At 38.1% G+C, this 19,902-nt stretch overlaps 1 protein-coding gene across 22 annotated transcripts in view; it reads left to right on the forward strand.

Moving 5' to 3' along the window:
* The window catches only part of TNS3 (tensin 3), a 206,930-nt gene that overhangs the window by 118,939 nt on the left and 68,089 nt on the right, over positions 1-19,902 (forward strand). For all 22 annotated transcript variants that reach the window (XM_064421580.1, XM_064421582.1, XM_064421583.1 and 19 more), the window contains one exon: positions 2,877-2,981. In XM_064421580.1, coding sequence (XP_064277650.1) covers positions 2,877-2,981 — 105 coding nt within the window. The remainder of the gene's footprint in view (positions 1-2,876; positions 2,982-19,902) is intronic.

Here is a 19,902-nt window from a genome sequence, read left to right on the forward strand (position 1 = left end):
TATTCTGCACATTTCCAAAATTCTGTTTTAATATGTTTAAGATTATGTGATAATTCTTAATTGAAATAAGAATTTAAGATTATGCATATCATTGCAGCTTAATTCTGTTAATGAATATGTACTTAATAATTTTATGGTGTCACAAAAAGTGTGGATTCTGCCTAAGACTGATTGAAAACCAAATACTCTTAACTGTCTGTCCCATACATATTCCCATTCAGTGTCCTCACTGTCCTGTGAATTGCATCTTTTCCTCCTTTTCCTTTCCACGAGTTTGATAATCTAGAAAATTATGGCCATAGCCACTAAGAAGTTGGATTCTGTCCAACTGAGCACAAAAATCTCACTTAGCCTGTTTGAAAGCCATAAAAGAAAACCAGTTTTATAAATTAATTTGTCTAGCTTGTTCTAAGCATTTCTGGACAGTAAATGTTTGAAGACAGGCCAGTTAACATGTCTAAAAAAGGACCAAATTTTTTTTCAAGTTTCCCTTCCTTAGATGACACATGAGAGGTGTGGATTTTTTAGTAGGCTTCAAGCTGTTGAAAAGTAAGGTTCTAAGTAAGTGGATATTTGTATTCAGTTGCTGTCTGAGGAATTAACTAGCTAGGAAGAGCAGCTCACCTTTGTTACTAAACAAGTTATATTTTTTTAAGAAGAAGTCTATTTAGCGATCTGGGAAGACATTGAAAAATTCTTTAACTTTAGCACAATGGTATATGATCCTTCTATTATGGTTAATGCTTAGTTTTGCACCATACAGTGCTTAATACAAATACCACAGATAAATATGACCTTGTGTTAATTCTCTACATCTGGGACTGACAAGTCTTGTGCCAGCTAATGCTTCCTTATTTACTTATATTAATGATTAATATGTACTAGTAAAAATCTTAGTTTTGAGAATAAGGATCATCTATCAGAACAAAGAATGATAAGAGAAGGACATTATGACATCACCACATGTTTGAAATACTCTCAAAAAAAAAGATTTATCAGAAAATCTGGAACCACATCCAAATAAGTCCACAGAAATAATTAGCATATATGCATGTGTTCAGGAAATGTGATGAGTATGTATTTGTTTCAGGAATATAACCTGGTCTGTTAGGTTACTGGGAGTACCTGCTTTGAGGAGAAATCCCCATGCAGCCAACGCTACTGGTAATGTTGGCTTTCTAACCTATGAATTGGTTGGAGAGTTTATTTCCCAGTTTTTGATGACACCTTGAAATACTTACTTACAATTTCTGCAAAATGAGTTTTCCACATCTGAAAATATTATAGACTTATAGAATAACTACAGGATATCTCTAGTCCATCCCCCTGCTGAAACAAGGCTCATTTGTGAAATCAGACCAGTTTCCCTAGAGCTTTGTCCAGTGAAATAATGAAAAACTTCAAGGACTGAGACATCACTGCCTCAGTGGGTGGGCTGTTTAAATGTCCTCACAGTGGAATTATTTTTTTCTTATATTGACTCTAAATTTATCTAAATTCAAATTATTCAAATAATTTTCAAATATTCTTTTCCTTCTGCCTTGCTCCAAACTGGCTGTCTCCTCTGCAGCCTTCAGGAGGCTGCTGTCAGCTCCTTGTCAAGACCATCTCATCTCCAGACTGAAGCCCTGACCCCTTAGGCTTTCCTCACAGGGAAAGTCTTTCAGTCCTGAGCATCCTGGTCATGCTCCCCTGAATTTGCTTCAGTTTATTAATATAATTTTTGTATTCTGTAGCTTGAAGCTGGACACAGTGTTCTAACATAACTGACTGTGATATTTTTAAGAAGGAATGCAGTTGCCAAGAATATAAGATCCCTGAATATTTAATAATAAAGTTTATAAATCTGCCTTGTGACAAATGTCATCACAGAAATGCTCTATAGATGGCTTTTTCCAGGCTGTACATAAAGGTACAGGACCATAGCATTCTTGTCCTAATTGTAACTATTTTTGTTTTAAATGTCACAGTATGTGCATAATACTGTTGCTTTAGAAAAATTTACAGTGGGACTTGCTTTGTAAACACAAAGCAAGTGTGTTTACAAAGCCAAAGGTTTGATAACTGAGGATTTCTTTGTTCCCTAATCTAGACAGAAGAGAAAAGACTGTCTGTTTGATTTGTATCAGTATCAAAGCCAGGTTCAAGGTCATGAATTCTTGATGCCTGTGCTTTGCTTTTGAATCACTGGATTATGCCTAAATTCCTCACTGTATCCATGTAAAACCTGAACATTATTTAATGCCTTGTTAAGGGCACAAAAACATGAGTTACTGCTGAAAATTCCAGGTACGTTCAGCAGAGCATACTTAAATGCAGCAAAACACGTTGAAAGCCAGCTGTCTAGTCTCAGATTCTGCAGAGCTACCACCTTGGGGGAACTGGAAGGGACATGAAGTCACAGTTTTCAGCTCTTCCTGTTCATCCTTAGTGATAAATTGCTCTGGTATCAGAATGATAATCTATATGAATCAGAATGAAATCTGTAACAAAGTCTAATTTTATCGTTCCTTTAGAACCATATCTTTATAGATACTCATGGTCTCATTCTCAGAAGCTCTTTATCATGTCTGACCCTCTAGGGCTGGATGGACCGTCTTTGTTAGTTGTGTTTAGGGACTGATCCAAGTTATCAGCCTACATCATAATCAAAAAGCTCAAGATAAAATTCTCTGAATGATAAATTAACCTTTTTTCTTTTTTTTAAACTGTTTTATTTAACCTTTCTTCCCCTTTTGCTCCTTCTTACATTTCAGAATAGGGTGTTGCCATTCAGAAAGCAAATGTTTGTCAGAAGGCTATATACATACATATGTGTGTGTATATAATTACATATGTGACTGATAATTTTTGGTTTGAAACACGTCTCATTTTAGGATGTGAACACCTTCAGAATGATCATGGAGTAATAGTTGATTACAATACATCAGACCCACTAATACACTGGGATTCCTATGAAAATATGAGCCCTGATGGGGAAGGTGAGTAATTTTGTTACATTAGACCAGGGCAAAACCTTTTGCAACAGTTCCAGAGTGTTCAAAAGAAGAAAGGAGACCTCATTTTCTTGAAGCTAATGCCATTATACTGATGTATAAAGTAGTTTTCTACCCTTCCCTATTTCACATCAGTGGTTCTAATTTAGGAAAGAAAGCTGTAGTAGTTAAGTGAGATCCCTGTCAATACACAGAATGAACTGAGACACAACTGATTTATAGAAATTACTTGTAAATTTGCCCAGAGACTTCTCTTTGTTCAAAAGCTTCTAGTTGGAATTCTAATATTGAATTTTAAGAACAAAATTATATGGTGACTTTGTAGCTTTTGGCTACTATGTTATCTGGAGTGTTTCAGAACATGCACCAGGCTGTTAATAAACAAACAGTAAAGGACGTGCCTATTTTCATATCTTCCTTTGTAAATGGAACTTGTTTACAGATTTTTTTTCTGTATCAGATGGCATGTACAAAAGATGAAAACATCCAGTACTGCCTTCAGATTCTGACTGCAGTGTGAATGCTCTCCTGAGGTTTTGCTTGAGTGAATGCTGTGCTTTTAATGGATGTAGTTTTCATGTAAGGACTCAGAATGTTACACTTGTGGCTGCACACATCAGTGCACATGCAGTCCTGACTTCTTACTGACTACTTCCTGACTTTTTTTTTTTAACACCTTGCCTGTTAGCAAATGAGAGACACATGAAGCTAGGATACTTAAGTAGCTGCTCTCTAGGTTCAGTTTCAATTGATTTTTTTAGTTTGGATTCAACATTGACCATCTAATGACCACATCAGTGAGGGCAGAAGTTTACTGGGAGCTTGACCTTCTTCCTGTGCCTCACTCTTGTAATAAGAGTATTTCCTAATGCACAGCAGACTCCAATCTGCAGAAAACTGGAGGAATAGAGAGAGTGGAAAGAGAACAGTCAATGCACATGGCAGGTAGACCACTCCACGGGGAGTCATCAGAGTTGGATGAGACTGCGCAGTGTTTTTTAGAAATAACGTCAGAGAGACTGAATCTTAACTGGAGGTGATGTTATAATTCCTACCCATGATGTTTCAATATAATTTATGATTCCTTTCCCTTCCTCCCTCTGCCATTCTTTCCCCCTTCTTTGCATATACCTAGCCCTCAACAAGCAATGCATTGATGTCAAATATTTTTTAATTGCTGAGATTGATTGGTTAGATGGATTTGACCTTCCCATCATCATGCATTGCATTGTAGGTAACTACAACAGTACAGGAAGTTGAAAGCAGAGATAAACACGCAGGCGGCATTCCGTTGGAAGATACAGAACTGTAGGCTGCCCATATCTTCGATAAGAGTTGGTCAGACCCCATTTACAAGTATAACTAGCTTGCTTGCCTGCTGTTCAGAAGTCATATATGCTATTTAATATATTTTTATATCTAATTTGTGTGCAGGGTACTTTTTAAATTACCTGAGATAGAACAGAAATATGATATGATAGCATAGATAGTAAGAATTTCATTGTACATCTGCAAAAAAAAAAAGCCTTAAGTTTAAGATAGAAAATATACCACAAGATGAGATGTATATAGTTATTCTTTTCTCAAGTAAATATTTATGAGGCAGACTGTTACAGACTGTTACCTTATGATATTCAATAGGAGAATTGCAGGCAGAGCAATGTTTCTGCATAGGCTGGGCAAAAGATCACAAGGAACACATACACAGGCAATAGCTGTATTTTTCTCTTAAGGATGGGGTCTTAACACAAGTTTGAGCTTAGTCTGCTGCTTAAGGTAAATATAGTGCAGTTAGATCATCTTCTGTGTAAGAGTTATAAACACCAGGACAAGCTTCTCTTTAGGGTCTGTGCAGATGTTTAGTATCATGCTTGTGCATTAAAAATGTGTATTGCATCCCAGTTTTCACTAAGGTGAGAGACGACTAAGATGAGATGCTGATTTCACATCCAGAATGGGATCAAAGTCAAAAACCTTAGAATATGAGGCCTTTAGCTGTAATCCTGAAGTCTGAGAGAGAATCTCTTCTGTACTTTAGAAAATATAAAGGTGCAATACATGGTACATTTTGAATGTGCATAACTGCATAAGTGGTGATATGTTTAAGGTGCAGGGAAGTGTCATATAGAGCACCTTTTTCAGTTCTACTGTACATTAAGTTAAACCCATAGCCTTATGTAGGAGCTCATCTTCATGGTTTTACTTGTACCTGTTTTCCCACAGGAATTTCAGTAGGAATAGTATGAGATGTTAGTGTGACAGATGATTCTTATATAACAGTTATACACCTTTTTGTTAATTTCAAAAAATGTGGGCCCATGAAATTCCTTACCAAGGTGGTCAGGAAGGCTACAGCATAGCCTTCTGAATTGTTTTGTAGGTATATGAATTGTTTTGTAGGTATATGTGTGTGGAATGTATATTTCCAAGTTGCTGTGTTCCAATAGAAATGAGAAGTGAATAAGAGAGTAGTATCTCTTTTGAAATGGTACAACTATTTGGCTTTATTACCAAAATAACAAAAGATGGGAAGACATGATAAAAGAAAAATATACCCAAAGGCTCTTGATTTACTGGCATGATACAGTATTATGGACATAAGCAACTGCCTTTTAAATGATCTTGAATCCTTTGCTAATAAGATTGTGTACATAGGTGTTGAATAGCCAGGCTATGTTCAGTTTATTATCTGAATTTAGTTCCTTGTCCTTCATTCTTAATATTCTGACAATTGGAAAGCAATAAATTATTTGCATTTCTTCTTATAAATACTTTCTTTTCAGATCCCTTGGGAAGTGATCCTCCATAATAGATGAAAAATTATATTTAGGTCCTAATTTTCAATTTATATCAGATTTCCTCCTCCTTGAGCAGTACATTAGCACAGAGACTTCTGTTACACTGATTTAAAAGTATGCAATTAAATGTAGTATTTGGAACCAGAAGAATCGGGTCTTCCCACTGCCATGTAGAAGTCTGACATAGTTGCCATTGCTTTTCCTGTGGTTTTGAAGTCAGGAAGAACTTTTATGATAGACAGGAACAGAAATTACTTTTGATCTTTCTGAGCACTCTTATTTTTTCCTTTAAAGTGTCACTTACCATATAATAAATGTGTATGGATTTAAAAAAGGTTGTTCATTTGCTGCAAAATAGCAAGATATCTGTGGCCACACGTGTAGTATCTTCCAAAATCTCTCTCAGATATGAAATGACAAATAGTATTGAAAAAAGTTCCCCCCACCCCAAACCAGAGGGATTGAGGTAAATGGTAAAGGTTTGATTTGTCTTTTGTTGAGGAGTTTATTTTTAGTTCTCAGTGATAATTGCCTATTACTATTGGACTATTACTTGGAATAGTGCATGAGAGATAATGTTCTTAAACACTTCCCTCCTGCTAAAATATGCAAGTCTCTTTTGAATAGGAACCATCCATTTATATGAAACCTGACAGTGGATCCTGGTAAAAGCTTGGGTTCTGAAGTGTTCTGAAAATTAAATCAGATTTTAAGAAGACATTAAGATAAAAAAATATTAAAATAATATATATTGCTAAAGAACATGAACTCATTTTAATAGAAAAGGTGAATTATTGGAAGAACAGATGAATGCTACTCTCCCTTTTGCACTGTCTGACTGCTTCATCTCTAGTCTATTCTAAGTATCCTGATAGCACGCTAAAATTACTCTTGAAAGAAAATGCCATTTGTGTGTGTGGCATTCAGTTGCCTGAGATACAGGATTTTAATATTTTTTTAAATAAAAAAAACTGGTAAACACAAAGTTCATTGTTGGCCAAAATAGTATTTGTTTTGGTTCAACTGAATTCAGTGGCTTGGCAACAGAAATGCACATGGTTCTTGTTCAGTGTTCCATTTTAAGACGTTTCACTTATTTTAACTGCTAAATCCCTCTGCACTCTTTTGTCTTCCAACTCTACAGTCTGTGGAAAAAGAAGCACATGGGCATGTTAGAATTTCTTAAAATGACAAATGAAGGACCTTGGTTTAGTCTTTAGAAATTTAAATATCTGCTTTATTTCTCAACAAAACCTTGCTGCTTTTTTTTTTCCCCAGCAAACTACCTTTGCTTGCTCAGTGGTGCTTCAACAATTAGAATAGAAACAGCTTTGGCATAAAAATTATGTTTTTAATCCAAATTGGGTAGGGCTCAGTGAATCCAAATCGCTATGTGTCAGGAATGTTGCTTTCCAAATTTTCTAGTCTTTTGTAACTGTAATCAACAACAATCAGTCAAAATTTGCCAAGTATTTATAAACTGGTTTGCTCCTGCTTTTTTTATTCTCATAAAGGAAAGTATCTGAAAAGTGTCTCCATGTATGCAATAAATGTTTCCATGAAGGCAATAAATAACCAACATTCTGGTATGCACCCATGTCATGTGATGAGACAGGATGTTTGACTTTTACTGAGATTTTTTTTTGTGCTCTTCAACACAAAGTAAATAGCTATTCAGTAGGGAGGTGCCCTCTTATGTTTAAACACTTGTTTTTCCCAGAGGGCCCCTTCAATATTGCAAAACTCAAAAGTTGAGGCAAAACTGTTTGGTTTTGGCACATTAACAGAAATGCAGAGACTACCAAAGAAAATGGCAGCTTTGATGCCATTTCTGGTGAGTGAAGCTGAAGAACAAATTCCTAGTGAATAAACGTGTCATGGTTTGAGGCTGGTACAATGCCAGTGCCCCCATGAAAATACACTTTCCCTAGTGGCTCCTGTGAGATGTGATCAGGAACAGAGCAAAGCAGGCTCCAACTTAAGAATAAGGGAAACAAACTTTATTAACTACAACATCTAAAAGGAACAGACACAAAACTAAGAATGAAAGCCCTCCAAATACATGTCTCCTCCTCCCCTTTTTCTCCACAGCATGAAATAACACCATAGATTTCCAGACCGTTACCATCTCTGAGATAATCCATCATCACCCCTCAAATAATCAACTCTCAAGTCCATCAGGGAGAGAAAGGAGTCTCCCCTTGCACCATAGCCTTCCCCCAGAAACACAATTGAAACCTCTTGTGTTTCCATGTCATTCATGGCACTGCACGGAGGACATCTGCCCTTGTGACTTCTTCCCTCCATGTCCAGTGCTCTCACCGCTGCACATGGACCAAGACTGCTTTTAGAACCCTAAAAGCATCCTTAACTCCTGTTAAGGATGCCCCACCCAGTTCCAAAAGCAGCAGTCTCTCAACTTCGGGACACCAGTCCCCCCCAAATTTCACCGCCTGGGGCCGAGGTGCCTCATGAACAGAGATCTTCCTCTCCACTGAAGACAGAGGGCATCCCACCCCCTCCTCAGCCATCTCTGTTCTCACCACTGCTTCACCAGTCTCTTTGGCTTCAAGGCATTGCCTCCCCCTAAATGCAGTCTATGTGTCACAGGAAAAACATGGGTTTGTCCATGGCCATACACGAAAAAAGTCCAGCCCAAGGCCACTCCATCATCTCCTCCCACCTAGGATTCTTCTCACCTCTTCTAACATCTCTCACTTGTACTCACTTTCATCACACTTGCCCACTGCTTCATCTCTCTCTCCTCATTCAGATTCAGGCGGATCAGTATTTGTAAGGTTTCCATTATTCTAGAAAGGGGTTAAAATCTTCGCCTCTGTCTGCCCAGAACTCACACTGCTGCCGGGCACTTCTTTCGCGCCACATCCCCCACTCCTCCTTCTGGCTGGCTGTGCTGCCAGTGCGTGATATCGAATTTCAAGACAGCACGGGCACTGGCTCTCTCTCTCTCTCCCGGGGGGTAGGGGGTCCCCCGATGCTTCTCAGGGCTCCTCCACCCTTCCATCTTGCAAGGCCTTCACCCCCCTCCTCTGCCCGAGCCTCCCTCACCCAGCCGCATGGCTTCCCTTCCCCCACCCAGCCCTGGCTGGGCAGGGGAGCTCTGACCTCCTTCACAGACTGGGACCAAGAGAGAATTCTCCTGGGAGTTCTTGCTTTTAACCCTCTGTGTTCTCAGAGGTGGTCCATACCTTCAGTGGCCAAACCAGGTGCCAATATTCAAATCCAAGCACTGATTGGTTTGACCACAACCTCCCAAAAAACTCACTTCCTTCTCAACCTATTACAAAACGTTAATTTCAGTATTTAGTCACCAGTTGGATGCAGTATTTTTTGAGACAAAGAGAAATTTGGTAGAAGGTAGGGATAAAAATGTGTCCTCTTACAATTCCCGTCTATTTGACAGTAAAAATAGAGAAGCCTATAGAAGATAGACAAATTTACACTATAACATGCTGCTGGCTTGAAACAATATCTGAAACATTGTGGAGTGTGCTTTTAATTTATTTTTCTTTGAGAAAACTTAATTCCTCTATTTCTTGAAGTTTTGTATGTTCTTTTCTTTAACAGATATAATTTAAATTAGTTTGTCTATTTAATTAAGCTGACAAAGAGAGAGAAATTAATATAAGATGGTTTCTTTAGTATGTTAGAAACATTGAATGCAAACACAGGATTACAAGGTTTCATTTCTAAGTGTGCAGCAATAGGCAATGCTCTTTTGCCTTCCTCATTAATACAGCATTAATTTTAACAGTACTGTGGCTTAAATTTTTTGTTACCTCAATATGTGCGGGAATAAATATAATTTCACACAGATGCTTTCAAGTTTGTGCCTGATAAACTAAGATTGGTCTGGAATGTATTTTCTCTGGACTTATGCTTTGGGGATTTGGGATTTTTGGTTGTGTTTGATTTTGTTGGGTTTTTGTTTTGATTACCAAAAAGAAAATTATTATAGTATTTTACATAGGTCAGATAGGAGCCAACAGTTAAGTGCAGCCAGAGGCCAGACTTTCAAAGGATGTACTCATTCAAAGTTACTTTCTTTTCTCTTTTAGGAATATATCATAAGATACACTGAACACGTCATTGAAAGTCTAGAGTGTTCACTTAAGTGCTGAGCTGAGGACCAGAACTTCACCTGTCCAGTTGAAAAATTTTTTTTTCTTTTTACCCATATTGATAAAATAGTGTTTGAAGTGAGAAATTATGTGTATTTTACTTAGTGCCCTGAGACAGTGATTTTCTTAGGTACTATTTGCCAGTTCTGCTTAGTTTAAACCTAGCTTGGATAAAAGGAGGATCTCCCCAAAATGCTAAGGGCCAAAGACGAAGTTATACCTTACCTGAATATTGAAATTCTTATGTTTGAATACAAGAAGATATGAGAACCAGGGTTCCCGAAGCCCGTGGATTTTTTCTGTGAGCCTCCTGCCTCTCACTACCTGTACTTCCATTTCTGGGAACACTTGCCTCCACACCCCTTGATATCAATGTGTTTATCTAAAGCACAGATTGCACTTGTCTAATACTTCCAAGCTACTGCAGAGCTAATTTTTTGCTTTCAAAAGAAAAAATGCATTTTAATGTCCTCCAATTTATTTCTGTCCTGTCTCAGTAGTAGGCAATGTTGTTATCCCAAGGATTTATTCATTAGCCTTTGTCAAAAGCTTTCATTACACTTCTAAACCCAAAGACCATAGGGTGAAATTTGAGTGTTTTAACAGATGTTAACGTAGTTTATGTGACATTTAAATGTTCTCTGCAGTTCTACTTTTGTAAGACTGTGCAAAATACCTCTCTCTTCAGCACAGCAGATTCAGATAGTAGAAACTAGGAGGAAGATAACATATGTGACTGTGACTATGTGGCGGTTTGGGTTCAAAAACTGAGCAGAAACAATGATTAAGTGTAGTGCTTTTGGTCTGCCAATCTGAGTTTCCCGGCCAATGCACCAATTAATGTAGTGAGTCTAGTGCTGGCCAAATCACCGGAGCACCCACTAGGCTCAAAAGGGTATACTTTAAAGCGTATAAAGAAAACTTTATTAACAGAAGTGAAAGAAAAAAATAGTAAGAAATATAATAAGAAAATCAGAATAAATCTTCTGTTCAGAACACTTCTCTTCCTCTTCACACCCTCTTTTCTTTCGCACTGACAATGTAGAGACAAAACCTGGGATTTGAAGTCAGTTTACAACCTCTAAAATAGTCTTTTTTCAGTTCTCTTAGGAAGAGGAGTCTGTCTTACCATGCTATGGAGACTTCTCCACAAGAAACAGTTCTCTCGTGGCATTAATGTCACAGTAAATCAGCAAGGGCCCACAAATCCGCAATCGTGAAGTCCCTCCCATGTTTTGGAAGTTTTTTCTCATAACTACCACCATGGTAATAGCTTATTGGGGTACTATTTTAAGGATGAGCTGTTTTAGTATAGAAACACAAGTTCTCGTCCTTTATCTCTGGGAACAGAGGTTTTCCTCTTTCATCCCTGAGCAAAGTTTCTCATCTCTCTCATCTCTCTCTGTTCAAGCTTCTCTTTGGATTACAGCTACTGCAACATCTGCTTATTTCAACACTGGTGCTTCTGCTCACGGCTCTAGTTAGAACGCTACAGCCTCCCGATGCATTCCATGAATTACAGGGAAAAAACAAAGTCTGATATATCAATTATATCTTCACCATAGCCTTAACGGAGAATTTCAGCCTAAAACTAAGGCATCTCCTCTCATCTAGAATTTGACTCCGTCTTCACTGACCTCAGTGTCCCATGTTGTTTTCTTTACATGTCTTCACCCTTTCCTTTTCCTTATTTGGGAGAGAATTGGTGTTTGTAGGTTTGTTTGTTCTCAAGCTTTATAAATTGAAACAGTTTTTATAGAGTTCTGCAGCATTGAAAGGTTAATCTCGTCCAGGCCCCACATTCAAGGAAGTGCAGTGTCTCTCGCTGCTGATCCCCGCTGGCACCACGCAAGCCATGCTGGCTAATGGTGCCACCCTATGACTTTCCTTCAAGTGGTGCACCAGAAAAACTGCTGCCACTGCTTTTGTCCTTCTGTCCACAGCACAGCTGGCTAAAAGCAGCTAAGCAAACAAAGTTTATTGCGAGCCATGTTGAGACAGCTGCAGCCACATGGCACTGCCCCGGTCGTGCTGATTTCAGCTGTGTAGTCCCAGCCACATGGCTGCTCCTGGCCTTGAGGCTACCCACTGCGCCGGCCGTGGGGCCACTCCCGGTGCTGGTCCTGGCCATTTGGCTGCTCCCAGTGTTGGGATGGCCCCTGGTGGCATGGACTGACGGGCTCTGCTGGGAGGGGGCCTGGTCCCACCGGGAAGGGGCCCCAGCCACCCCATTGGGATGGGGTCCGGCAGGCTTCCCGGGAAGGGGCCAGTCTGGCCAGTTACCTGTTCAAAAGCTGGAAGCAATAGAACTTTACCTTTTACCTTTACAATAGGCTTTGTTTGTTTCCCAATGTGTTTTTCCACAGAGGAGTGTTCAACTCTTTTAAGTGGTTTAACCTGGTGTCAATCTTCAAAACTAACCTGCTGATTGATTCTGCCAGGTCTCCACAGAGAACAAAGCCTGCAGCCTGTGGACTCCCTCCCCAACTAAAACCCAAACAATCTGTTAAACCACAACAGACTAGCATTAACTTAGGGGTCATGTAACACTGCTTTTTCAACCAAGTCTATATTTGTCCAGCTTATATGGTTTTTTAGTAGGTTTGTATTTATCTTTTAGCATGTGCCTATTTCTTAGTCATGTCAGCTTCAGTCTATGTTTGTTAATGTTAATTTAAACACTAATGTCCAAATCAATATGTTATAAATGAAAAATGAAAAATAGCAAATTTTAATAAAAAAATTAAAATTAAATTTATTTTGCGATCGTAATACAGTCCCGACAGCCACCAATCAATTGGACAGCATACCACCCCCGGGAGGTGAGCTGGGTGGGCATGGGTTTGGCCTCACTAGCACGAAATCCTCCTCGTCCACACTGGCTGCTCTGAGGCAGCGGTTCATATATGATTTATTTTGCCCACGGCAGAGTCCCTTTATTTTTTTCTGGGTTCTTCATATTCAAGTTGGTTTCTTTCTTTGGTCCGGGCTGCACAAAGCCTTGGTCCGGGAATTGAATAATACACTTCCCCGATTCCTGGGATCTGGCATTCAGATGGAAGGTGTTGATGGCTCTGGTCATCTTAGATAGGTATCTTGTCTGGGCCATCATCTCTTGGGCGTCACTGGGCGCATGCTTTCGTGAATGTCCATCTTCTGTGCAGCCGAGGTTTCTTTCTCATGTAAATGTTTTGGTGCCTCTCTGCCCATCTGCTGCGGTTTTCCCATCTCAGGGAAGAATTTCTCCCTCCCCCTATGTACCAGCCGTTTATTTGACACATATATATTTTATATATCTTTTATTTCCACGAATTACTAACCATATTTCTAACAAATATCTCTTCCCATGTACAGATACAACAGGAGAAGCCTCCTCACCCAATCTTACAACCTGTTTAATGGACCATGTTGAATAAAAAGTTGCAAGAGGTGATGCCTTAAGATTTTAGCCTTTCTATTTTTCAAATTCTGTACTGCATTAGTGCATAACTCTAAATGCCATATAAAGTGTTAGCTACTGTCTACATATTTTGGTCAGACAAAACAATTCCTCTAGGCCTGAAACTCAAGGACACCCTACAGCCTCAGGCCCAAAAAAGTATAAAGAAAAGTGAATTGACAGGGAGCAAACTGGGGGAATATGACTTCATTACCTGAAGCTGTAATTGGAGGATTAACCCCTGATGTGTAAATAGACCAAACTTATATCTGTCTGAAAAACTCATGACGATAGTTCATTTTGGGTGTAGCCCTTTGGGGAGGCTTTGTCTGCCCCTTCATTAAATATATCCACTTTTATTCTTTGAACTTTGTCTGGCCTCTGTTTCTAGGTAAGCTTCAAAAAGGCATCAGAGGCAAGCCTCTGCCACAGGCGTTTTCCTTCCCTGCACCTGCTTCCTGAACAACTCTTCCTCCTTCTTTTGAAGGCAATAGGACATCCCTTAGCTTCATTAGACAAGGAAAAAAAACCTTCTTGATGTTATAGGTATTGGATATATTTTAACACTGTACTTGCTTGAGAATAAAATTAGCATGGCAGCATCAGAGATTAAAAGTGTAAGGAAGAAACAATCCAAAATGCCTTAGTACAAATGAGGATTTGATTCTTTCATAAGACCAGAAGGAGGAACAATTAAATCCCCACTCTGTGTCCACACCAAAGTATGCATACACTGAACTACTTTATGCATCATATATATGTGAGTGTTTACTCTAGTAAACAAAGGAATTGTGAATAGATGGTATTATCAGTCATGATGCCATTTGTACATGATATAAGAGGTCATAAAATCATTGCATGTGCATGAATGAACTTGAATTAAGACACCAAATTTGATATGAATGTCAAATGACAAATCTCTGGGAAGACTTACAGAACAAGAGAGAGGTCTTTTTAGGCCACTATGAAGCAATAGCAATCTTCTTTTCTGGTGAATCCTGAAGTAATCATATTGTCTTGATTGGGAGTAATTTCTGCTCTTTCACTGGTCTTTTAGCATTATGTACATTTCCTTTTTTGGCTAGACTTCTTTCCAGTGACTTTCTTGGTCCTGCTTGGTGGTTTCAGCTGGCTACTGCAACACTCCTTTTATAAGATAATAATGTTGTGGTGTTCACACTTTTCTCCCCCTTGGCAAGCATGTTCTGTTGATTATAAAGGCCTGAAGAGTTAAAGCTTGTTCAAAATGTGTTCTTTTGTTATTAAGGTGCTTTGGTCAGGAAGGCTTGATTCAATGACAAGTGTTGTTTTTTGAAGGAGGGCTCTTTCAGCAAATAGTCCAAATAAATTTCATGCTGAAATTTATTTGGACTATTCTGTAACTGTAAATTTTTTTCAGTGTCTGGGACACTGGTTAATTAAACAATATGTGTTAACTTTTTGCCATTGAGTACTTACTGAAGAACTGAGGACTTTTCCTGGAAAGTTTTCTGCAGGAAGCATCTTCTACAAATACGTAGAGAGGTTTTTTATTTCCTTGCATGTATTTCCAAGATGGTGTTAGTAAATGAACAACTATCTCAAATATGTGCTGGTGGGTTTTTTTCCTTGACTTTGGAAAACACCATAATAAAAGACTAACCCTCCTGAGTCCCAGTTTTAGATTTTAATGTTTGAATTTTGAAGAGGTTCCTGTTATATTCAATAGTCTGTACAGAGTGAAGCTTAATACTCTGTAGGTGTTTTTTTTAGCACTAAAGACCACAGACACTTCTGATAGTAAATTGTGGTTAAATAAATTCCTCCAAACCAGGAGATTATATATATATTTTTTAATTATCGAAGAATTTTAGCTGTACAATGTGACAGTCATATTTTCTGGAAAAATCCCTTTGCCCAGGATTCTTCTGGGAAGCTGAGAAGCCTCAGAGAAAAAGGATAACAATATTATCTCATTTGCTTCTCCTGTGTTTTGCTGCTCTGGAATGTGGTTGGAGATTGTTTATCCAACAGGTGATTGTTTCATTGGTTTCATGTGAATTGTTTTGACTTAATGACCAATCACAGTCAAGTTGAGTCAGGACTCTGGAAGGAGTAATGAGTTTATCATTAGTATCTTTTAGCTTTCTGTAAGTATCCTTTCTGTATTCTTTAGTATAGTTCTAGAATAGTATTCTTTAATATAATATAGTATCATGACATAATAAATTAGCCTTCTGAGAACATGGAGTCAGATGCATCATTCCTTCCTTCCCTCCGGGAACCCTGCAAATACAAGAGTACAAATAACATTAACAGCCTTTAGTGTAGTTAGGTCTAGTGTTTTGCTTGTTTTTTAATGGTAAGGGAAGCCTTACTAGACATAATACAATTTGTTATCCATGCATTGATCCGAGAAAGCTGCCCTGGACACGTCTATCCCTGCTCCAGCAGTTTCACTTAAGTGTTAAATATTTATCTGTGATTCCTTTTGTTTAAGGCTTAAATTCTTTGCAAAGATTTTCCTGGACATCAGAAAGCTTTGGATCAGACTGCTAAGCAAGAGAAAAGTGAGAGATGGGGTAGACTGCGGGTCTACCTTCATATTTATCATACCTACTCTAGATTCTGCATTCAAACATGGGCAGAATCCAAATGTTGAAGAAGAGCACTAGTTCAAACACCTTCCAGAGCAGTGAACTCTCTCTCTAGGGGTATGGGCTAGATACTGTTTTTCTCTAGCTTATTTGAAGCTTCAAGAATGTTGCCTAAACTGTTATCCATTTAAAAAACTTGCTAAACTTCTGAAGCTCATCTAAAGTTTTCTGTGTCAGGATATTCCCTGTGTTTCTTTCAGTAAATGTGCATAAAATATTCTTTGTATGAAGAACTTTTGTTCTTAAATCATTTAGGTATAGTATAAGTTTTCCACCAAATCTATAATTTGTTATGTTAGTATATGGTTATGTTGAGCATATGTGTAGACCATCTTAAAACTTTTTTTTACAAGAGATAAATACTATAATTATTATCATAAAATGTCACCGTTGAGTCAGAGAGGACATGTAGTCAGATCAGAAGGCAAAGTGGCAAAAAACCTAATTTATTTCATCCTCTCTTTTTATAGCTTAGTTCACCACAGATGGACCTGATTGGTCATTTAATCAATACATTTCACATGACTGGCTAATTAATAAGACACCCATTTGTAAACAATCTTATGGGATAGCAAAACAGATTATTAGAAAAACACCACCTGCAGGTTGTTTTTTATATTTGGCTATCATTGTTTATCTCTAGCTCCCTAAAGCTTCTCAGGCTGATTCTGGGAAAACTTATCTAGCTTTCTCTCTCTCTGACCATGCTGTCACATCCACAATGTAAGGTTACCCTGTATCGCTTGTACTATTGCTCTATTACTTGAAAATAAATGACAAATTTTTTGAGTCCCAGTGCAAAATCCTTTAAGTTCAATTAGTGAGTTAGAAAATCAAAGAGCTCTACTAAACATATATGTACCTGAACTTCCTTTTTTGATATGTGTACTTTTTCAGAAACACCTGAAGATCGATTTATTGTGCCATGGAGTGGTGGAGCAATTTTATTGCGAATGGCAATACTGTGGAACAACATGTTCCATACTTAAAGAAAGGAGTAAATCCACTATGTTCACCTTTTAGACAGCCACTTTAAGCCTTTTCCTTTGGTTCTGTACAGTTTTTGGCAACCATGTAGAGCCATCAGTGTTTTTCTGCTGCTTTATATTTGACGACTGTAACTAATTTTTGCTGAAAGCCTAGCAGTGTAGTAAGAGAAATGCCATGACTGATGGTGTGTGTACTGTTTCAGCTGTTTCAAAGAATAATGATGAATTCTGAACATCAGCACTTGGAGTATGCACTTGCAAATTATTGAAGTGTTCCTGAAATGGGCCTTGTTTTTGATAGGAACAAAGGGAGATAGTTTCACATAGTTTAGTGGCTTTGAAATAAAACTTTACTTAGTGTTGTGTTCTTTTGGCAATGTTTCTGTACTGCGATGTTATGTTATTCTTTTGCTGGTTAACCAAGCACAAGGTACTTGAAGTTGAGTCTTTGCTTAAAATAACTGAAGAAAAATTTGCAGAATTAGAATCAAAATGACATAAAAGCTTCTGTATATTGGGTGACAGTTGTAAATGTATCAGTCTATTCTTTGTACTTTGGATCGTGGAACAAGTATTATTTTCTGTTGATCCCAGGTGGGCAAAAGTGGGATGATAAATTACAGTAGTATTGTAAGGATGAGCCTGTGCTGGCTGACTCTGACCGTGTTGCATACCGGCTGAACAAAAGCCAGCCTCTGGTCTAGAAAGTAGTACTTTGTGAAGCAGTTTTTTCTTGCTCCAGTGTACTTGTAAAAATATTGAAGTACAAATGTGATCCTTTTGATTGGCAAAATTCATCTTAACCTTTGCACAGATTAAGGTTCTCTTGGGTCTTGGATGTCCTCTTTTCTACTTCTCAAAAGATTCAAGGTTTAAGGACTCATGTGATCCTGTGTGTTCTGCTTGTTAGCATTTTGTTAACAACAATCCCATCAGTTGTTTTCCTTTCACAGTGTTTGTTCACATTTTGGTTTTGTGCTAACATGCCTTGTTTTCTTCAGCCTCCTTTATTTTTCTGTTATACTCAGGGACTCGAGAAACTTAGCAAACCAAACAATTTCCTGATGATTTAGGTACTGCTCTTTCATGTTGGAAAACTCATTTTGTTTAAAATGAAATGCATATATGAATATCAGGTTTGCTTGGGTCAGGTTAAGGAAAAAAGTGATAGATGACTTCATACCTTTTTCCTTCCTTTCTAGTTAAATTCTGTTATCCTCAAATAATAATTTTTAAAAGCACTTTAAAAACATATTAAAGGATTGCCAGATTAATTTTTATGAATCAGAAATTGATCTCACAGTCTTGAACCAATTTATGAAATCAGGACCTACTTACGTACCTTTTATGTCACAGTTTGAGGTTTGCACTAAGTGCAATTCTAGGTCTCCAAATTGTAGAAAGCACTACAACTGGACAATGCGAGGTTCTAAGATGACATGGATTCACAATCCATATCTTGTTCCCCAAATTTTTTATCAGTTCATTGTGATTTGTTCGTTTGCATGACCCTTCTCTGCCACTCTGCACCAGTTCAGGTATCATCTGTACTTGCAAGTCAGCACAAAAATTTTGAAGAGGTGCGTATTGTAGCCTTGCTTACAAAATTTATATCTGCAGTGGATCAGACTGGTGAATCCAGTAATCCAATTGACCTCAGATGTGGGAATGTGCACACAGCCAGAAATACCTATTACTGCAAAAGGTGATGCATCCCACGAGGCCCGGTACTGATAACAGAGGAAGTGAAGTCAGTTGAGTGGTATGGTTAGAGAACATCTTTCTAAACACATCCTTGGATAGGTTTAACTAGTGGTTATACCAAAGCATTCTTGTAATGGAGCAGCACCAAAAGCACCATATTGTTCTAGATCTAGAACAATAAAATTTGAGCAGCATAGTGACCTGTCTGAATGAATCCATTTCAGGTAAACTTATCCATAGGGTAAGTTAATTTATGCACTGATGCTATTATGTTGTCTGTGTTTCTTCGGGTAATCTAGCTAGGTGTCAGTGTTGAGCCTCAGCCTGTATGCAAGCATGCTTAGTGTTAATGGTCCAAAATCACTGGCATGTATATGCATTTCAGGCTTATGGAAGAGCAAAAGTATTGTAGCAGGGAGCCCCTGAATGGGGAATAATTAGCATTGACTCCATGATTTCAGAATGCTGATCAATCGTCATGCCATGCCATGCCATACCATACCATACTAAAAACCCATTGCCCTTGCAGTTAGTCTGATACAGACTGATCCAATTGGTCAATGAATCCAAACACCATCACCATCCAATTAAGAAATCACCCTTTGGTAAACAAATCTCCATAACACATTCCACATGTGCACAACAACAGGTGCAGCAAGTGAAGATAAGAATTGTTTCTCATTCTTTTGTCTGAGCTTTTTCACAGCTTTTCAGGAAAATCCTGGGAGAGTTGTCTCTTTCTATTCAGAGGATATCTGATTACCACACAAAAGAGGCCTCTAATTGAAGAAAAGAAAAAAGCTGGGATTTTTTCCTCACAGAAAACCAAAATGCAGTGAGATTAAAACTAAATTTGCATCTTAAGTGAGACTCATCAGTTTGTGTTAGGAGTTTTTAATATACTTCTTTGCTTCTTTTCATATCTTTGAGGCAAATGTGGGACATTTCAAATTTAATAGCAATTCTGAAATTTAATAGCAATTCTCCTGCCTGAGAATTCTGGCAATCCCAAAGGGTCATCCCAGTTCTCTGGTTTTTGAAAAGTACTGCCAGCATAGCTTGTGTTGTGTGCTTTGTGTCTTTTATCAGAGTTCTGTCTTGTTTCATGTGCAACCATTTACTGATTTGTAAGAACAGGAACATTTGAACCAAAAAGTGTGTACTTAATTTTTAACTCCTACATAAACAATAAACAGGT

The sequence above is a fragment of the Passer domesticus genome, chromosome 1 (assembly GCF_036417665.1).
Source record: "Passer domesticus isolate bPasDom1 chromosome 1, bPasDom1.hap1, whole genome shotgun sequence".
NCBI classification, from domain to species: Eukaryota; Metazoa; Chordata; class Aves; order Passeriformes; family Passeridae; genus Passer; species Passer domesticus.